This window comes from Phyllosticta citribraziliensis (assembly GCF_038025025.1).
Source record: "Phyllosticta citribraziliensis strain CPC 17464 chromosome Unknown J3D65scaffold_10, whole genome shotgun sequence".
NCBI classification, from domain to species: Eukaryota; Fungi; Ascomycota; class Dothideomycetes; order Botryosphaeriales; family Phyllostictaceae; genus Phyllosticta; species Phyllosticta citribraziliensis.
In genome coordinates, this window is record NW_027117347.1 from 1,132,607 (window position 1) to 1,149,525 (window position 16,919).

At 55.6% G+C, this 16,919-nt stretch overlaps 7 protein-coding genes across 7 annotated transcripts; 2 read left to right on the top strand and 5 right to left on the bottom strand.

The window, feature by feature from the left end:
- Positions 1-358: 358 nt before the first annotated feature.
- On the bottom strand, positions 359-942 carry J3D65DRAFT_679611 (uncharacterized protein). Its single transcript, XM_066803686.1, has 2 exons — positions 824-942; positions 359-740 (listed from the first exon to the last, which is right to left on the bottom strand). The coding sequence occupies exon 2, from the start codon at positions 580-582 to the stop codon at positions 424-426; it is 159 nt and encodes a 52-aa protein (XP_066652522.1). The 5' UTR covers positions 583-740; positions 824-942; the 3' UTR covers positions 359-423.
- A 67-nt stretch (positions 943-1,009) lies between these two features.
- On the bottom strand, positions 1,010-1,849 carry J3D65DRAFT_634447 (uncharacterized protein). Its single transcript, XM_066801228.1, has one exon. The coding sequence runs from the start codon at positions 1,784-1,786 to the stop codon at positions 1,232-1,234; it is 555 nt and encodes a 184-aa protein (XP_066652523.1). The 5' UTR covers positions 1,787-1,849; the 3' UTR covers positions 1,010-1,231.
- On the bottom strand, positions 1,850-3,897 carry J3D65DRAFT_634451 (serine hydroxymethyltransferase-domain-containing protein). The gene is made up of 5 exons (XM_066801229.1): positions 3,675-3,897; positions 3,565-3,621; positions 3,414-3,507; positions 3,227-3,364; positions 1,850-3,177 (listed from the first exon to the last, which is right to left on the bottom strand). Exons 1-5 carry the CDS (start codon positions 3,810-3,812, stop codon positions 2,030-2,032), a joined length of 1,575 nt encoding a protein of 524 aa, XP_066652524.1. The 5' UTR covers positions 3,813-3,897; the 3' UTR covers positions 1,850-2,029.
- Positions 3,898-4,706: 809 nt separating this feature from the next.
- J3D65DRAFT_670362 (uncharacterized protein) lies at positions 4,707-6,071 on the top strand (the record flags this gene model as incomplete). Its single annotated transcript, XM_066803279.1, has 3 exons — positions 4,707-5,642; positions 5,693-5,750; positions 5,806-6,071. 3 exons carry the CDS (start codon positions 4,707-4,709, stop codon positions 6,069-6,071), a joined length of 1,260 nt encoding a protein of 419 aa, XP_066652525.1.
- Positions 6,072-7,605: 1,534 nt separating this feature from the next.
- On the bottom strand, positions 7,606-8,357 carry J3D65DRAFT_70868 (uncharacterized protein). Its single transcript, XM_066804103.1, has one exon. It carries the CDS (start codon positions 8,233-8,235, stop codon positions 7,762-7,764), a length of 474 nt encoding a protein of 157 aa, XP_066652526.1. The 5' UTR covers positions 8,236-8,357; the 3' UTR covers positions 7,606-7,761.
- On the bottom strand, positions 8,358-10,188 carry J3D65DRAFT_70867 (TPR repeat protein). The gene is made up of 2 exons (XM_066804102.1): positions 9,254-10,188; positions 8,358-9,192 (listed from the first exon to the last, which is right to left on the bottom strand). Exons 1-2 carry the CDS (start codon positions 9,882-9,884, stop codon positions 8,480-8,482), a joined length of 1,344 nt encoding a protein of 447 aa, XP_066652527.1. The 5' UTR covers positions 9,885-10,188; the 3' UTR covers positions 8,358-8,479.
- Positions 10,189-11,497: 1,309 nt separating this feature from the next.
- On the top strand, positions 11,498-15,844 carry J3D65DRAFT_70882 (meiotic cell cortex C-terminal pleckstrin homology-domain-containing protein). The gene is made up of 3 exons (XM_066804104.1): positions 11,498-11,500; positions 11,590-14,775; positions 14,822-15,844. The coding sequence occupies exons 2-3, from the start codon at positions 11,739-11,741 to the stop codon at positions 15,790-15,792; spliced, it is 4,008 nt and encodes a 1,335-aa protein (XP_066652528.1). The 5' UTR covers positions 11,498-11,500; positions 11,590-11,738; the 3' UTR covers positions 15,793-15,844.
- Positions 15,845-16,919: the final 1,075 nt, after the last annotated feature.

Consider the following 16,919-nt stretch of genomic DNA (forward strand, 5'->3'; position numbering starts at 1 on the left):
CAGGGCTCATCTGTCCTCCATCCACCCATCCTCCAAGATTCTTAACACCAGCTTATCCATGAAGCAACAACTGTTTGGTTTCCTTTTTGCTTCTCCCCATGATGTTTTTTCATGCCTTGCCTCTCCTCTTTACAATTTTCTCTCCTTCTTTTACAGCAGGCATATTTACAGAAGCGGACGGGAAAGGACAGGATTCGGTACGTAGAAGATATGATGCACCATGTAAGTCCTGGAGAAGAAGACCATGGCGAACAATGCACCATCGACGAGGTCACTCATACCAGAATCACGCGCAACAGCTCTTGCACTGAGAAACACCAAGCATCTGTCCATTTCCCATGATTCCGATACCGCCTGTCTGCCTGCCTGCCTGCCTGCCTGCCTGCCTGCCTGCCTTCCCTGCGTAACTCAACGCCCTTTGCACTAGAGGACGACAAAAAGAAAAGAAAAAGCTCCAAGTATTGTATTCTCCCCACAGTCCAGTAACGCCGAACGACCAGCCAGTCTCGCAGCAGTTGTTCCAGGGTATAAACAGAGAAGAAAGGGCAAAACACGGAGACCAATCCCACTGCGTCGTCTCATCCACACCGCATGTCGTGCCACGCAATTCTTACTGCGGAAACAAGTGTAGGCGGCGCAGCGAGGAAGAGTCGTGGTTGTCCCCGATCTGAGCGATGGTATGGCGTTGCTCTCTCGTCTCGAAACCTTTTAGGCTCAAGCCAGAACGACATGCTCACTCGCTGTTGGCACACCAGTCAGTAACCATTCACAGATGTGTACCAGTGAGATCTCGAAAATGCCAGGAAAAGGGGGAGCAACAGACCTCGAGGGCGGCAAAGGCGGCAAGGGGCGATTATAGTCAATCGCCGACGGGCGAGGGCGATGCGGCAAATGCAGCCCGATGTTGTGCTGATTGACGTCGAGACGGCGGCCACGTGTTGACTGGCGACGATGTCGTTGTTCCTGCCTCGCACCGCGCACGACCAGCGTACTCGCAGCAACTTCAGCACCCACATCCGTCTGCGTCTGCGTCTGCGTCTGCCTCTCCATCTCCGTTTGCGCCTCGCGCCTCTCGCTGCCAGTACCAGTCGCAGCCGCAAAGCTCGACCGCACGCCAGCGACGCTGGAGCGCAGATGGGCGCTGAGGCGGCGGAGGCGCTCTTGTCGGGCCAGGCGGCGCGCCTCGCGCAGGTCGTCTTCCCACTCGCGCGCCATGGCCAGGAACTCGTGGTCAATCGTCTCTTCCTCGGAGTCGGCCTGTTCTGATTGCCGCGTGCGGTGTTGGTGAGGGCGAGGGTCGGTCAGCAGCTCGCGCTCTTCCGGCGTCAGGCGCACGCGGTGGTAGCGTCGTGGGCCGGGGCCTGTGTGGGGGACGACCTGGAAGCTGTCGCGTTAGTTGTGGATCAAGATGTCGGGTGGTGAGACGGGATGGGATGGTGTTGCGGTTCAGGTGAATGTGAAGTCGAGTCGCCTCCATCGTTCTACTTACGTCGCCCTCGAGCGTGAGGAAGCCAAAGTACCAGAGGAGGACCATGGGCGCAATGACAATGATGTCCCACGTGATGATGACCCAAGTGAAGCTGAACGCGCTGTGTGGCTCGGCGTTGCCGTGTTGTTCAGCGGGAGCGTAGTCCATGGTCGCAGAGCAATTGGAGATGTGACGGTGGAGGTAGCAAGAGAACAAGACAAGAGCGACGTGCAAGTGTCGGACAGAAGAGCCAAGAGGTGGACGATGGAAAGTCAAGTGGCTTGCCAAAGAGGGAAGTTGTAAATGGAAGCAGAGCATGGCGATGCCAAAACGTCATCACGGCGCAGACACATGTCGCCGGTGCGCACCGAAATTGATACGCAGCAGTGTTAAAAGAGAGGGAAGATTGGAGAATTCCTTGAACCGCTCAAAGTGCCCGCCTGACCATGAGAATCAGAGACTGGATATATACAGTACAGACCGAGCGGTGCCCCGCCAACGCCGCGCCCGAATCACTTTAACACGGACAATGCATATACTACGTTTTCTTCATGCTCATGCTTATGCGCCGTTCTTCTCCCAGGGAAGGCTGAACGTGCCCACCCAATCCTCGACCTCCTTGCGCAGCTGGATGATGTCCGTGACATTCTCACCCTCGCCCAAGTACTCTTTGAAAGCATTGACGCTCGTCGGGTTCTTTCTGCCCTTGGCCTCGGCACTCTCCTTTGCCTCCTTGTCCAGCTTCTGGGTGATGGTAACGGCGCGGTGCACAATGTCAGCTACACGGCGGAAATCATCGGGCCCAAAGCCACGAGTTGTCATGGCTGGCGTTCCCATGCGCAGACCGCCGGGCTTCATGGCAGACTTGTCACCGGGAACAGTGTTCTTGTTGCTTGCCACGCCAACAAGCTCAAGCACGCGCTCGACGCGCGCACCATCAACGCCTCTGTCCTTGAGATCAATGAGAACAAGGTGGTTGTCAGTGCCACCACTGACAATGTTGTATCCAAGGCCGCCCTTGTCCTTGGAGTTTCCGAGCCTCTCAGCCAGCGCCTTGGCGTTGATGAGCACGGTACGTTGGTACTGCTGGAACTCGGGTGTTTGAGCCTGCTGCAGAGCAACCGCAAGCGCGGTGATTGTGTGGTTGTGTGGGCCTCCTTGGTGTCCGGGGAAGACAGACGCGTTGATCGGGCCCTCCAAGTCCCACTTTTCCTCCACACCCTTCTTATCAACTCTTCGGACACCCTTGCGGTAGAAGATCATGGCACCGCGGGGGCCGCGGAGAGACTTGTGAGTCGTGGTCGTTACGACGTCAGCCTTGGTAAAAGGCGAAGGGACGACACCGGCGGCAACGAGACCAGAGATGTGCGCCATGTCGGCAAACAGGTACGCGCCAGACTTGTCCGCAATGGCGCGGAAGCGCTCATAGTCGAGAAGCCTGCTGTAGGCTGAGGTGCCAGCCACAATGACCTTGGGGCGGTACAACAGAGCCATCTCCTCCAGCTTGTCGTAATCAATCAGGCCCGTCTGCTCGTTCAGCCTGTATGGGAGCGTCTCGAAGTACTTGGAAATGGCGGAAATCTTTTTGGAGGGAATTTGGTATCCGTGGGACAAGTGGCCGCCGTGAGGAAGGTCGAGACCCATTATGCGGTCATGAGTGTTTGCGACGGCAGAGTATGCGTAGAGGTTGGCAGGCGATCCGGAAAGGGCTGCTTAGGGTCAGTTGGGCAATCTAGCCGCCGAGCCAAAACGACCTACGCTGAACATTGACGCCCCACTCGCTATCTTTAAGACCAAAGGTTTGGAGAGCTCTTTGCTGGCAGAGCTTCTCGGCCTCGTCAATGTGCTCGTTGCCTCCGTAGTAGCGCGCGCCGGGATAGCCCTCGGAGTACTTGTCTGGCAGCGGCTCAGCATGTGATTGTCTTGAGATTTAGAGAGGCAGTACTTTGCATGACACTTCCCAGGGCATCGAGAACGGCCTGAGACGTAAAGTTCTCGGAAGGAATGAGGTTGATAAAGTGCTTTTGCCGCCTCTTCTCCTACAACGGGCGACTGGCGTCAGCGGGGCGCAGGCAGGGTTGCGCCTGGGAACCGACCTTTTCGATGATATCGTAGACTAGGGGATCATTTTCGGCGAGGGTCGTAGACAGTAGCTGGGTAGGGTCAGCACAATTGGGCATTGTTCAAAGCGGCGATTCTTGGGTACCTTGTGCTGGCTGTCCGGAGATACGGCGGCATAGCTGCGGGCGAAGGCGGATTGCAGGCGCCTAGGAGCAGCAGGACGCCGGCAGACGTGCGAGAGGAGGGAACGAGAAGCCCGCGAGCTGCTCGCAAAGGACGACATGGCTGTCGAATAGAATGATGGAGGGGTGGAGGAGCAAAGATGGCACGAGTGGTGCGATGATGCGCCGGGATCAGACGCAGCGGGCGGCTCGCGGGCTCCGCTTGCGGTCTTGGCACTCAAGCTTTTTTCGGCTACGCGTCGCTCGCGCCCGAGTTGGCTTCCTCAACAACTAATTCCTAGATGATGCGACGGTATACGGCACGACACTCACCCGGCTACATCATGTTGCTGGCGTGTGGTGACGCTGACATGTCCCGCCCCACTCACCACCTTTCGAGGGGCAATATGAACCCGTCTGATAGGAATCGGTTGTGTCGACGCACCTCCGGTACAGACGCGCAGGCCGATGACGGCTCTGGGGGCGAGTCCCATGTCTGACGACACGTCTTGGCTGTCTGCCTGCCTGCGAGTCAGCATCGTGGGATGCCATGGACGCGAAAATGCAATGGGCATCGATGCCTGGAGGCTGCATGGGATGGGATGGGATGTTCAGGACACTCCTAAGTACATGTAGCCAGATGCAAATGCCAAACCCTCTTTTTTTCGATCCAACTCCACACCAAAAGCATGTGCTGACCAGACCAAGACCTGCCCGTGATGCAAGAGGAGCCAGGACCCAGGACCCGGAGTCGCTGCATTGAAGCCTGGAGTTGTTGATGAGCAAGGTGCAGGATGTTGTTTGTTCAGCATCGTGACGCCCATGGCGGTAGACCCTCTGGCGCCTGCCCAGGCTGGCTCCTTCCCAACCAGAGGCAGGTACCGGTACGGCCTTCTCGCCTGCCTGATGGCCACACACCGGCCATCGTCGCGCCGTGGCCCTCCTTCCAACGTCAACCGCCGCCGACCGTTTGTAACCCAACACCATCGCCGACGACTCATCGACGACTCAGCAACATGCGGAGCCGCGCTCACACGATCATGAACCGCAAGATGAAGCCTCCCAGCCGCAACTCCAAGCCCTCTGCTCGCAGCTCCACCAGACAGCCGAGCGAAGAGCTCGGCCAGGGTGACTTGGCCGTTCGCCGCAACCCTCGCACCGGACGCCCCATTCGCGAATCTGCTGGCAAGAGGAAGTCAAACTCTGCCTACGTCAACACTGTCGATGCCGTTGACGACGATGGAGACTCGTTCTTTGAAGCCTCCGAGGACGAAGAGGGTAACCCTAAGAAAAGGAAGCGCACGCCTTCGCCCACCCCCCTCGCCCTTGACCTGCTCCCTTCCGAGTACAAGCGATATGGCCCGCTGCCCGGTCCCGAGGCACCTAGACGCTCTCCTACTCCCGACCCGACGTTTGAATCCCATCGGCCATTGAGCGGCGATGCAGGCGATAAGCAATCCGAGCCCGAGACCGTCAACCTGACGCTCAACATTCCACCTGGATTTTCTGGCCCAATTCACTTCACCATTGACAAGACGCTTTTCGAGACGAGCGCCAACCACGTCAAGGACAGCTCCGCTCCAAGCGAGCAGACCAAGTCGAAGGCCAAGGCAAAGGTCAAGCCCTCCAAGGAGAAGCCTAAGGAGGAGCCCAAGGAAAATCTGATCTTGAAGCTTCCCGCCGAGCTTCGCATCAAGATCTACCGGAACTTGTTCTACCACCCAGACGAGTTGGCGCTCGTTGACCCCTCCAACTTTTCCCTTTCGAGCGCGTTTCTTCGTACCTGCAGGACGATCCACGATGAAGGTTGCGGCATTCTGTACGGCTCCAATACCTTCCAGTTTGCTCGCAATACCGAGATGCGCGCTCCCTTGTGGGTCAAGGAGAAGAAGGAGGTGGGATACCATGATGTTCGCCTGTGGTTCCACACCATTGGTCCTCAGAATATCTCGGTATGTCTCGCCTTGACTGCTGGAAGCTCACGTCAGCTGACCTCCTGCAGCGCCTCAGGTCCATCATGCTTCTCTTCAACGATGCGCTTCCCTCTGCGAGGGGCATCAGTAAGTGGCCCCATGTGTGAATTTTTGTCTCCCAGAAAGCTTATGCATCTTGCAGTCGAGCGCCAGTTCGTCCGAGACGACCATCTGATCTACACCCTGCGCATGATTGCCAAGTACGGCCAGCTCCACGAAGTCACCATCCTTTTTCAGGGTCGCAAGCCTGTCCAGCGCACTGACTTCCGTTTCCTGGATGCTCTGCGCCGGATCAAGTGCGACAAGCTGGACCACGGCTTGGCGCACGTTTGGGTGTCCAAAAACAGGGACGCCATCGAAGTGCTGGAGAGGAACATGGTTCGACGCGTTGAAGAGGTCGAGGAGTGAAACCAGTTGGACCAAAGCCTGTTGAATTCGGCATGATCTCCATCGGCGACCATTCGATTCGGACAGATCCCTCGGTTTCACAGGCAACTACGGCCATTGGGTCTCTTGTAAAGTCGCCATAATCGCGTTGGGCTCAATCGACACGAACTCGTCTCCTTGTCTTTGCTAAAGGACATCCCCTGGAGTCACTTGTTGACACCACAATGATTCCCCTGCTGTTCCCGACAACGGAGCATCAAACAGTGCCATGTTTCAACAAGCGCTCTCGAATTCAACACCAGCACACTGCATCACGGACTTTACGACTGCGACGGAATGATCATAATTGACCCTGCATGGATTACGAATGGCAAGCCTTTCCTTCTGCACGAGACAACAGGGTGGGCGGACGGGGCGGGGGGAAAAAGGGCATCGATTCTCAGGAATTTGGGGGTCGGATCGGAACTTTTTCTTCCTTTCTCCTTCTCTCCCCTTTGCTTTGGGGAAGAAGTCCTTACATGTGTACATTAGCTATCTGCCCCTTTCGTGCTGAGACGACAAAACAATAAAATCTGCTTTTCCCCTAATCCATTTGAGACGTGTGTGTAGACGTCGAGGAGACTGAGCCAAGTCAGGAAGCATTCAACGCTGTAAGGCGGTTGTTGCGCGTGGTTGGTGTTGTCGTCCTACATTCGACGTCGTCCATCACCGGCGGTGCGTGCTGCCTGGGGGAAACAGTTTTACGAGCCTATACGAAGCGAAACATTCCCGAGGCCGGCGCCCGTCCGGACGGCCGTCGTCTTAACTACCGCGACGTTCAATGTCATGGCAGAGTGACGCCGCTATGCCTTTTTTGGCTTAGCCTAGAATTTTGCGGGTTGTGATTGGCTGGTGCGGGCTGGAAGCAGAGCGTCGCGCTAAAACTTATGGACGTGGGATGGTGAATTTGGGAGAGGGAGAGAATGGGGTCGTTGGTGAGGATGGTAGGATGATAGGCGAGTAGATGGCGTGGAGGTGCACGAGCGAATCGGTTGATTGTGGGCGCCGGCGTGAGTATGTAGGTATTTATTATATATATAGCAGATTGGAGTACAGTGACAACACACGATATGTATGCCTCAACGGGGATTTGTAGGCAAAACATATGGCCACAAGTACACATGCGGACGTTGATGGTGGTGTGTCTGTGGTGTATCACTTGGCATATAAAGAGCAGCACGCCAACGGAAGCACAGGGCCGAACTTCAGAAGAGCCTGCAGCTCTTGGTAGCTGGTTCACGAAAACCACGCGCTCTTTAGCGTGGTTGCTCTCCAATCTATACCTGGTTCCTGGTTCCTGGTGCCCGGTGCCTGACGAAGCATTGGCAAAGACGACTGGTGGCGTGACATGGCCCAGCATTATGTTAGTAACTCCCTAGTAATCTAGCGCCAGCGGGTCTGCAGTGTGCCAGGTAGCCTAAGGCCACGACAGGATGGACAGGGGAATCTGTGGAATCAGGTGCTTGACTACCGTTACTCAACGTGGGCCACATATTGAATGTGCGTTGGTAGTTGACGGGCCGTGTCTTAGTAGACGAGACATATAGACAGTGTACATGCGTCCCTGATGCTGAGGTAGCGCTCTGCTGTTGCTATGCACACTCAACCTCATCCAGCCTGCTGACTCCTTGTTTTAGCTGGGCAGCGCACGCCGCGATATCCCTGCCTCCCGTCACTCATCCCCAAACCCATGACAGCGAAAGAGAGTGATGAAGCGAACACCGCACCGCAGCAGTCGCTCCAACACCGCTGACAAACAGCACAGCAGCAGCAGGTAAGCTCCTTCACAAGCGCAGTAAGCCTGCCTGGTACGAGCAAGGCACACAAAGGCGGAATCAGAACCAAGCATTGGCATGAGCATCGGTAGGGGTCCCAGGATCGCCGAAATGCTTGTGCCTGGGCGGCGGCGGGGAGCGGGCAGCAGGCTGGCCCGGACAGGCAGTTCCCCTGCAGCCGCGGCCGGGAGAATTGTTTTTCGGGCGGCGCGTCCTTTTCTTTTTCCTCTTGTTTGTCGCGATGGCTGCAGATGGCTGATGTTTGGGAAATGGCTGTGCCTGAGTCTGCTTGCTTTGGGCGGGCCTGGAGCGCGGCAATTGCTTTTGCCGCGATGGCCGGAGATGCCTGGGGTATTGTTTTCCTTGCGCATAAGGCTTTGTTGGTGGGGGCGGGGGTGCTGATGAGTTCTTGAGGTTTGAGCTTAGCTTGCAGAAGCTGTCGCGTGCGCGGATAAACACCTGCAGTCGATAGGGACCGTCCGATTGCTGAGTCTGCGAGGGGTAGCAAAGATTTGGACAAAAGAATAGAGGACACTGCGAGAATCAAATTTTGGTGTCCATGTGGTGGCTTTGTCTTCAAACCTTTTTGCCATTCAATTACGTCTTTCCAGGGCTCTACAAGCCCTTCCTCTTTTTGAATTCCGAAATCCATTCTGATGCCCTCGGTTTGGGCACCACATTCACCGTCACCAGTCCGTCCACCACCTCCACTGTTCCTCCAGCCAGCAATTTTACCAAGGGTACTTTCTTGCCGGCCTTGATCAGACCGCCCGATGCCGTTTCGAGGTAGCATTCGACGCTCTCGGGCGTGTACTCTCCAGGTTCGTCCCATGGAAGGGGCAAAATGTATTCCAAATGTTGGCCCAGGCTGTCCGTCTCGGCGCACGCCTGAATGAAATCGCTCTGCGCGTGCAGTGGGTACAGCAGAATTACAGGGAAAGACAGCACCGAGGATGGATCCAGCGTTTCTTGTAACTTGATCTTCGAGTCGCCCATGTCCGGCTCCGCCCCGGTCTCGCGCGTCTTGATACCGCGAGCCTTGAACGCGAGCTTCAAAGAGGCCTCCTCGGCTCGTCGCCGCTCCTCGCGTTCGCGTTGCTTACGCGTCACTTCTTCCAGATGGATCTTTCTCTTGGAAATCTTTGTGCTTAGGGTCTTCAGTGCGGCGTTCTTGGAATCTATCGCGAGTCCTCTTGCGCATGCGTCTTCGGCTTCGGGTATCTTGTCAAGGGCGAGAAGGGCCGTCGCGCTGCGGAACCAAGCTTTTACGTTGGAAGGGTTCAACAGGAGTGTTGCTTTGCAATCGGTTATGCAGGAACGATAGTTTTCTGGTCGTAGCATTAGCACATGAGCGCCATGGTTTTTTCAAGTCTTTCGCGGCTGACTCACTCATCTCCAAGTTGCAAAGTGCCCTGTTCACCAAGCAAGCCTCCTCTATCGCCTTTTCCTTCCTTGCCTCCTCTTCTGGATCCAGCTGCTGTTCTTCTGCAAGATCCATATCAGGGTCACCCTCCTCTTCATTCTGCACCGGCCGATCTGGTCCACGCAGCACACCAATTGCCTGGTTATAGAAGTCGCGCGCGTCGTGCCAGTGCTTTGCCTGAGCACACTCGTTACCCTGCTCCCGAAAGTTGCCTGCGCATTCGGCCTTGGTACCCTCGTACGCAAGAGCTTTCAGAGCTTCCAACGCATCATTGCCTCCGCCAGCACCATCCGTCTCATCCAAGGACGTCATGAATAGAGGTGTGCGATTGAGTTCGGCAAAGATTTCGTCGGCGGACTTGGCTTGGACCTGCGCCATTGCTGGCGGCTTTGCAGCCGATGGGAGTGGTGACGTCTCGTTTGCGGCATTGCTGGAAGTAGCGGGTGTGCCTTTGCCGGTTACAGCGTCGTTGATGAGGGATTCGAGAGAGGGTACATTGGAAGGACCGGGTCCTTTCGGCAGGACTGGTGCGGGTGCTGGCTTGTTCAGGTCGAGCGACTCGTCAAAGTCGTCCGGGAGCTCTTCGATTTGGCCCATGATGTCTGCTGGGTGGTGTAGAAAAAGCGTGAGGCGATTTTGGCGGGGATCGGATACGCAGAATGCTTATCGATAGACCCCGGCTTTGGCAGGGATGCTGGTCTTCTCATTGGCCGCCGACTTGTCGCTGCGTCGACGGCGACACACCCACGACTCCAGTACGGTACCACCTGCACCTCCATCGGCCTCAACTCAAGGCCGGCCCGTGATCGACATGGTCACATCTCGAGATGCACGAGAAAATTCCGATGGCCGTCACGACATATGCTGTGTGATGGCGGCCAGGGCCGAGCAGGCGATCAACACCAGCACATGGACGGCAATTCCGCGAGCTCGACCTGGCGAAATGCTTGTCGCCCTTGGCCGTGCGCTGTCCCGCCTCCAAGACGACCGTTTGCCGTAGGTGGCTGACGGCGCGACGCGACGACGACGCCATTATGCAACAGTGGCTGGCACTTGGTCGAGAATCGCAAAGCGCAACGGCGTCTGGATACGGAATGACCCATCTCTATCTCATTGCGCGAACGTCCCTTGAATAGCACCACGTGGGTGCCGATCATGACGATTGCAATTGTACCGCAGGGTCCTCTGGCTGCGCCGCATGCGACATGTTGATGGCTGTCTTCTTCCAGTCCAGGGAGTCCAGGGCGACAACCTCCAGGACGGTATGTACAGTACTTTGTGGAGAACGCCAAGCAATACAACGAAGCGGAAGGCGTCGGCGGACGGTACCCCTGGATCCTACGACGGGCCAGCGCCAGCACCCGCGAGGAACCAGGAATGGCGGCGGTGATGTGACAGTCGCAGGCCGAGGCGCAGAGAGTGGAACGACCGTTGCGAGCTGCAAACCCACTTTACCGCCGCAGCGGAGACGCGTGCCCCAGACTATTATCGCGACCCCCTGAGGCCAGATGAGCGCAAAGACTGACCCGGTCGCCCGGACTCGTCGACAGGCCGGCCCATTATCACCAGGACACGGTGCAACGCGTGTTCCTGGGCCGAGGCTCCAAGGCCATCCGCGCCCCAACGGCGTGAAGCCATTTTATATTTTGTCCGTTAATTGCTATCCCGGCCTTACCCCTGTCCCCGACCCTCCCTGCTAGCGTCAACTCCAGCGGCCGGGGTTCATCTGCACCTCGTCTGCATCGTCTCCTGGCCCGCTCTGCTGCTCGTCGAGCCGTTCGTAGCTCGTGCCCATCGTTTCCTCATGCTTCTTGGAGCCCGTTCTTTAACTCCATTGCCTCCCGCGCTCGTCTCTGCTCCTTCTCCACCGTGATTTCGACTTGTCGCCCTCTTTTCGTCTTCTCCAAGCCTCTTACAGTGCTTGTCACCGTAATCGTGTCCGAGGAGTGCTTGTCACTGCTTGCAATACCGCCGAAATTCCTACACTGCGGATGACAGCGGACCACGACAGATTTGTACCACCGGTGCGACATTGCAAACGAGAATCTCGCCCTCATTTTCGTCACCCAGTCCGCCGTCAGATTCGGACTCAGGCACTCCCCTTTTCAAACCAAAAGACACCGAACAGCGTCTTGGGCTTTCCGTGCTGGTCGTTTCATCTTGCATAAAAGGACTCGTCCCGCGCAACGATGCAATAAGCTCGCCCTTGAAAAGTATGTACTCTGGCGCTATTGGCTCAGCGCCAGATGCCAGGCTTTCCTTGCCTCATCTGTCGGATCGGACACGCTAACCTTACGCGCAGTCATGCTTGATGCTCCAGCGCTTCTGACTGCCTGGGATCTCCAGTCTTAGTATCCAGCTGGGCGCACACCAATTGCCCTGGTTTCAAAAGTTTTAGGGCTCCTAGCGCCACTGTCGCCTAGTTGCTGGTCCAATCCTCTATTTCATATCATGGCTTCTGGTTACTCTTCTGATCATGACTCCAAAGCGCCTCCGTCGCGCCAAACGTCCTCAGAAACAATCTTCATGACCCCTCAGCCCTCGTCTCCTGCGCGCTCGTCTCGCCATGGTACTCCGTCAACCCCTGGCGACCCAGATGCATCGCCTCCTCCGCTACACTCAGAGTCCTCTCCTGATTCTGTGGGAGACAATGCCTTTTCATTCGATCCACGACGTCTGACGCCCACGTTGCAAGCCAACCTCGTTGCCGAAATTCTCAACTTGAGAAGAGACATAAACTCCAAGAATCGCATAATCGAGGATTTGGAGACTAGTCTCGAATCTTCCCAAAACGAAACTCAAGACCTGCACACTCGATTGTCCGCTAGCCAGAGCGAGAGTCGAGCTGCGAAACGCCATGTCAAAACATTGGAAACCGACACATTTACCACTCTCGAAGAGCTGGCGCATGAACGCGACCAGGCCAAGGCAGAAACCGAGATGCTCCGCAACAAGCTTGAAGACACTCGGAAAAAAGCCAGGAACGAGGGAGACGCGTCGGATCGCACCCAGGATCTCTGGCAAAAAGACAAGGACACCTGGGATGCTGAAAAGAGATCCCTTGAGCGTCGCATTCACGTCAGCGAAACCCGTCTGAAAGCCGTCTTGGAAGAACTGGCGGCCCAGCAAGCCGCCGCTCAGGAGTGTTTCGAGACCGAAACCGAGGAAAATATCCGAGACAGCGGCTTTGCTATGGAGAGTGATGGAGTTAGCCTTCCTCCACAAAGTCTTTCTAATTCCCCGAAGCGCACGCTCAGCCAAAGGAGTAGACATGAACGCAACCACAGTGGTGGCAGCATGAGGAGCTTCCGCAGAAACAGAGCTTCCGTGTTGACTGTCGGCTCCGAGCTACAGCAAAAACTCAGCGGTCCCAGCCTCGCTGACGAGTTGGCACTCGACGAGGAGGACGAGGAGGAGATAGAGGAGGAAGAAGAAGAAGAGGCGGATCTTGATGATGGTCTTGACTCTGAAGACTACTCTGAAAATGAATTGCGGGCCAGGCGAGCCTTGGAACTGAGGCAATCCCAGCTACCCGACGGCAAAGCCAGGAAAATGCTCGGGCTGGAGACTGATGGTAAACAGTCAACCTCGGAGCACGAAAGCGATGCGAAGGAGGCCAAGCAATCTGTTGATAACGTCTCTATTGGTCGTCAAAGCTTGGACAAATCTGCGAAGCCGTCTAGAGAAGTCGTTCAACCCAAGCACGAGTATGTCGACACAGGCGTGCAACCTTCTCCGCCTCCTTCTCCCAAAGTTGCTCCCCAAGTCATGGCAGCAGCAAGAAACAGCGGTCACATCGTCAGCGCCATGGTCAATTTGGAAACCAATCAGCGAAAAAAGCCTATCTCAGATCAACAAACAGGGTCTGAGATTCCGCATCACAAGACCCGCCCCATGGTCTCCTCTTCATGTCAAACTTTAAATCATCCGCCGAGTCCTCCAGAGACACCTACAGTCTTGTTTCATCAAAGTCCAACGGCTTCCTCTCCTTCGACAAATTCACGACCAAAAATGACGTCGGTATCGACTCAGACGACCGAAATCAAAATATCTGAAACGAACAACCTTGACGTTCCGCCTACTCCGACCCGGGCCCCACCACCAACAGTCATTGCCGTGCCCCAAATAACCATAGAACCACCTGGTTCGTGCCCCACCTCGCCGACTCGTGTTGTGCTTCCGCCTGGAACAAAAAGTGTCTGTTCGCAGACCTCTCCAGATATGTTGCCTGACGTTTGTTCACGAGCCATGCAAACCGAGCCTATCATGGTCACCAGGCTAGGCAAGCTACCAGCTCACCTACTTCCATCCTCGATATCATCGCAGCTTGCTACTTCGGAAACAAATGGATCACCCGAGACAAAGCCAGTCCTTGCTAAGCCTTTCGAGGAAAAGGGCAAAAGTCCCTTGCGTGCAACCCAAGCAGCACAGTCAGCGCTGAAATCAATGCGACACAAATCGGTCGAGGCTACCGAAGACAAGTACCCGGGGCACAATGATGACGGTCCCTTGACGACCGAAAGCACCGATGGCATCCGCCGGCCGTTCAGGTCAAGCAGTCTATTTGCGGGATTCGACGAAGAAGCCGTTGCCGACGAGAGTGACGACGAACAACGAAGAGAAAATTCGACATACAGCCGGATGACGAAATACCACAGCCGCCTTGCCAAACCGCCGACGCCTGTGCCTGAGGAGAAAGAACCGCCTTCGCGCCCAAGGTCCTCGTGTTCCGCCAAGGTTGAGAAGAGCCCACCGATTCGACGGCAATCCAGCCTGCGTCGGTCTAACATGAGCCCGACCAGAGTTTCTCAAGGACTCGGTGAGTCGAGCAAGCTTGCTTCTGCACGGCCTCCATACCCCGTGCCCATCCGGTCCAGCTCTAGGAAGTTGCCGTTAAGCAGAAGTGAAGGTTCGCAAAGCCCGCCCATCCGCAACAACATGCTTGCCAACCGACGTTCGCGCAAGGACTCGACGGCTCGTCAAGACAGCCTGCGCAAAGTACGATCGGCAGCTGTCATGCGTAGGAGCGATCGCTTCCCAGGCAGATCGCCGCCTCCACCAAAGACCTCCTTGACCTCTCCGACTGGCAGCCAGACCCAGTCCCCAGTAGGCCAGGACCGGGTGTCGACTCCAAAGCAATCCCGTCCCGAGGGTCGTGCACACAGGAGCCAGCATTCGCGAAGCACAGCGAACCAAGACAGCAACCACTCTCCAGAGTCACCGTCGCAATCCATTAGTGTTGTTGATGCCATTGCCATCACCATGGTAGGAGAATGGATGTGGAAATACGTTCGTGGTAGGAAATCTTTTGGTGTTTCCGACTCTGTGAGCCCGGACTTTGGCAAGGATGATGGCACCGGCAATACTGGAATCAACGGTGTACGCCACAAGCGCTGGGTTTGGATCTCGCCGTATGAACGATCCATTCTCTGGAGCAGCAAGCAACCAACAAACAACACGGGTCTTATGGGCAAGCCTGGTCGCAAACGTAAGTCACGCTTATACTTGGATGGTTCTTCGCTAATATTCTACAGTCGTGGTACAATCAGTTTTGGATGTCAAAGATGATGGACCACCTCCAAAGGGCAGTGGATCGCAACCTGTGTTCAACCGATCTATACTAGTCCTTACCCCGGCCCGCGCTCTCAAATTTACGGCAATGAGTGCAGAGCGCCATTACATTTGGCTTACAGCTCTCTCATTCCTTGCACACTCTTCTCAGTCTCTCCCAAACCTGGGTCAACTGCCAACCCCCGCTCCGCAAGAGCCGATTAAAAGGAAACTAGGCCCTTTGAGCACTAGCAAGAGCAGCAGCTCCATTCGTGCCACTAAAGAGGCTCAAATAGCCAAGGATAAAGCTCCCATACAGTCCGAATCACCGCCTGAAGGGAAAGTGACACAGTCTCCGGCATCCGAGTCTTTCAGCCCTCCTGCCATACCACGGTATCACGGCAGGAAGAGGAGTGTTTCTTCCCCGCGGCAAACGACCTTCCGACCCCCCATGCCACACAACTTCTTTGGTCGAAGTTTCTCCAGCAATCACGCATCTGCAAACATTCCGCCAGTCCCCGCAATACCAAAGGCAATTCAATCGACTAGGAGTCCGTCAGCCGGCACGAGCGATATTCAAAGTCCGACGAGCCCGAATGTCCCCCCATCAGTTCCATCTAGCATTTACAATCCCTCGACAAGTCGCCGTACGTCAGCATCTTCCAGTGCCGCCACCCACTCGACGCAACGGCGTGAGTTTTTCGACGCTGTAGCTGGAATGATGCGTATGGAAGCATTTGTAGAACCCACTCAGAGGTCTGACTCGAAGCACTCTGATGGAGGTTTATCGGATTTGAGAGGAGCTGCAAACTCAAGAAATTTTGCTGGCAAACAAATGAGATCAAGCTCTGGCAACCAAAAGGCAGCGAGCATGACTACCAGCCGCGGGCCGGGCCCAGTAAGCACACCAGATCCGATCAACGAGCACGTAGGCGGCTTTTTCAAGGAGTTTTGAACACGGAAGGACGCGAGATTTCTATCCACCGAGGCCTCTATGGCCATAGCGACACTTGGCCATGAATGATGCGCGGACACTTCGTCAGAACATTACGACGCATTCAAATCGCGGCTTTCGACTCCTTCTGCCATGGCCATCGCGACGATGCTGCACTGCTGTTTTCCGGGCTGAAGCCCAACTCATTCGTTATTCTGACGGCACGATCAACATGGAACATGTACATCTCCGGCACTTGAGCGTTTTTCAGCCTCGGAATCACGAGCAACGCAGACGGCAATCCATTCGCTTTCTTACGACCCATGTTTACTTTAATTCTCACGGCGTAAACCCTGCATAAAATCCTTGCACACATCACTGTGGAAACATGCATTCGCTGCGACAAGTGCCTAGGCGTCCACACCAGCCAGCAGAGGACGAAACGGCTTATGCGCATCACTTTCGCTGCTCAAGTGTATTTTTTTCGTTCTGCAGGCGCTGATTGGTATAATTTTGCGCACTCTGCGCAATCTTCGTAATTTGAAGCGAGCCCCTGTTCCATCGCAAAGTCTCGATATTGGCTGCGACGGATATCCAGCTCGCTGGAGACGTTGGCAGCTTATCGACATCGTGTCTCTGTTCTTCTCGGGTAGAGCTTCCGTTCATCACCTTGTAATGTCTGGTCATTTTCATGCTTCCCCTTCGTCTTCCAAAAGCGGGTCGCTTCCAACCACCGTCTCTTCTTCTCCCACTTCTTGGATACCCTGTTCTCTACTTCCTTATCGTCACCTCTGCCCAGCAAAAGTCTTACTCAATTCTGCATTGGCGCTTTGAAGTAATGCCTTCATCCCTTAAGGCGAGCATCTGTCTACACCCAGGGCTCCTTCTTTGAAGGGTCCAGGGTTTCGCAAATTAACTTCCTTCTGTACGACGATCAAGCAACGGACGAGAAGTAGAAATACGACAATCTTGAATAATGGATGCCATGCCCCAGCCACCATCATCCCAAAGTCTGAACCAGGGACCCCAACGCGCGTCGTCCCTTTTGCTCCAACGCCGACGGCGCTCGGCAGCCGTTTCTCAACGGCTGCCCTAAAGTCAGGCAACGCACAGGCTTTCTCATGTGGCCAACCACGGCAAACCTTGAT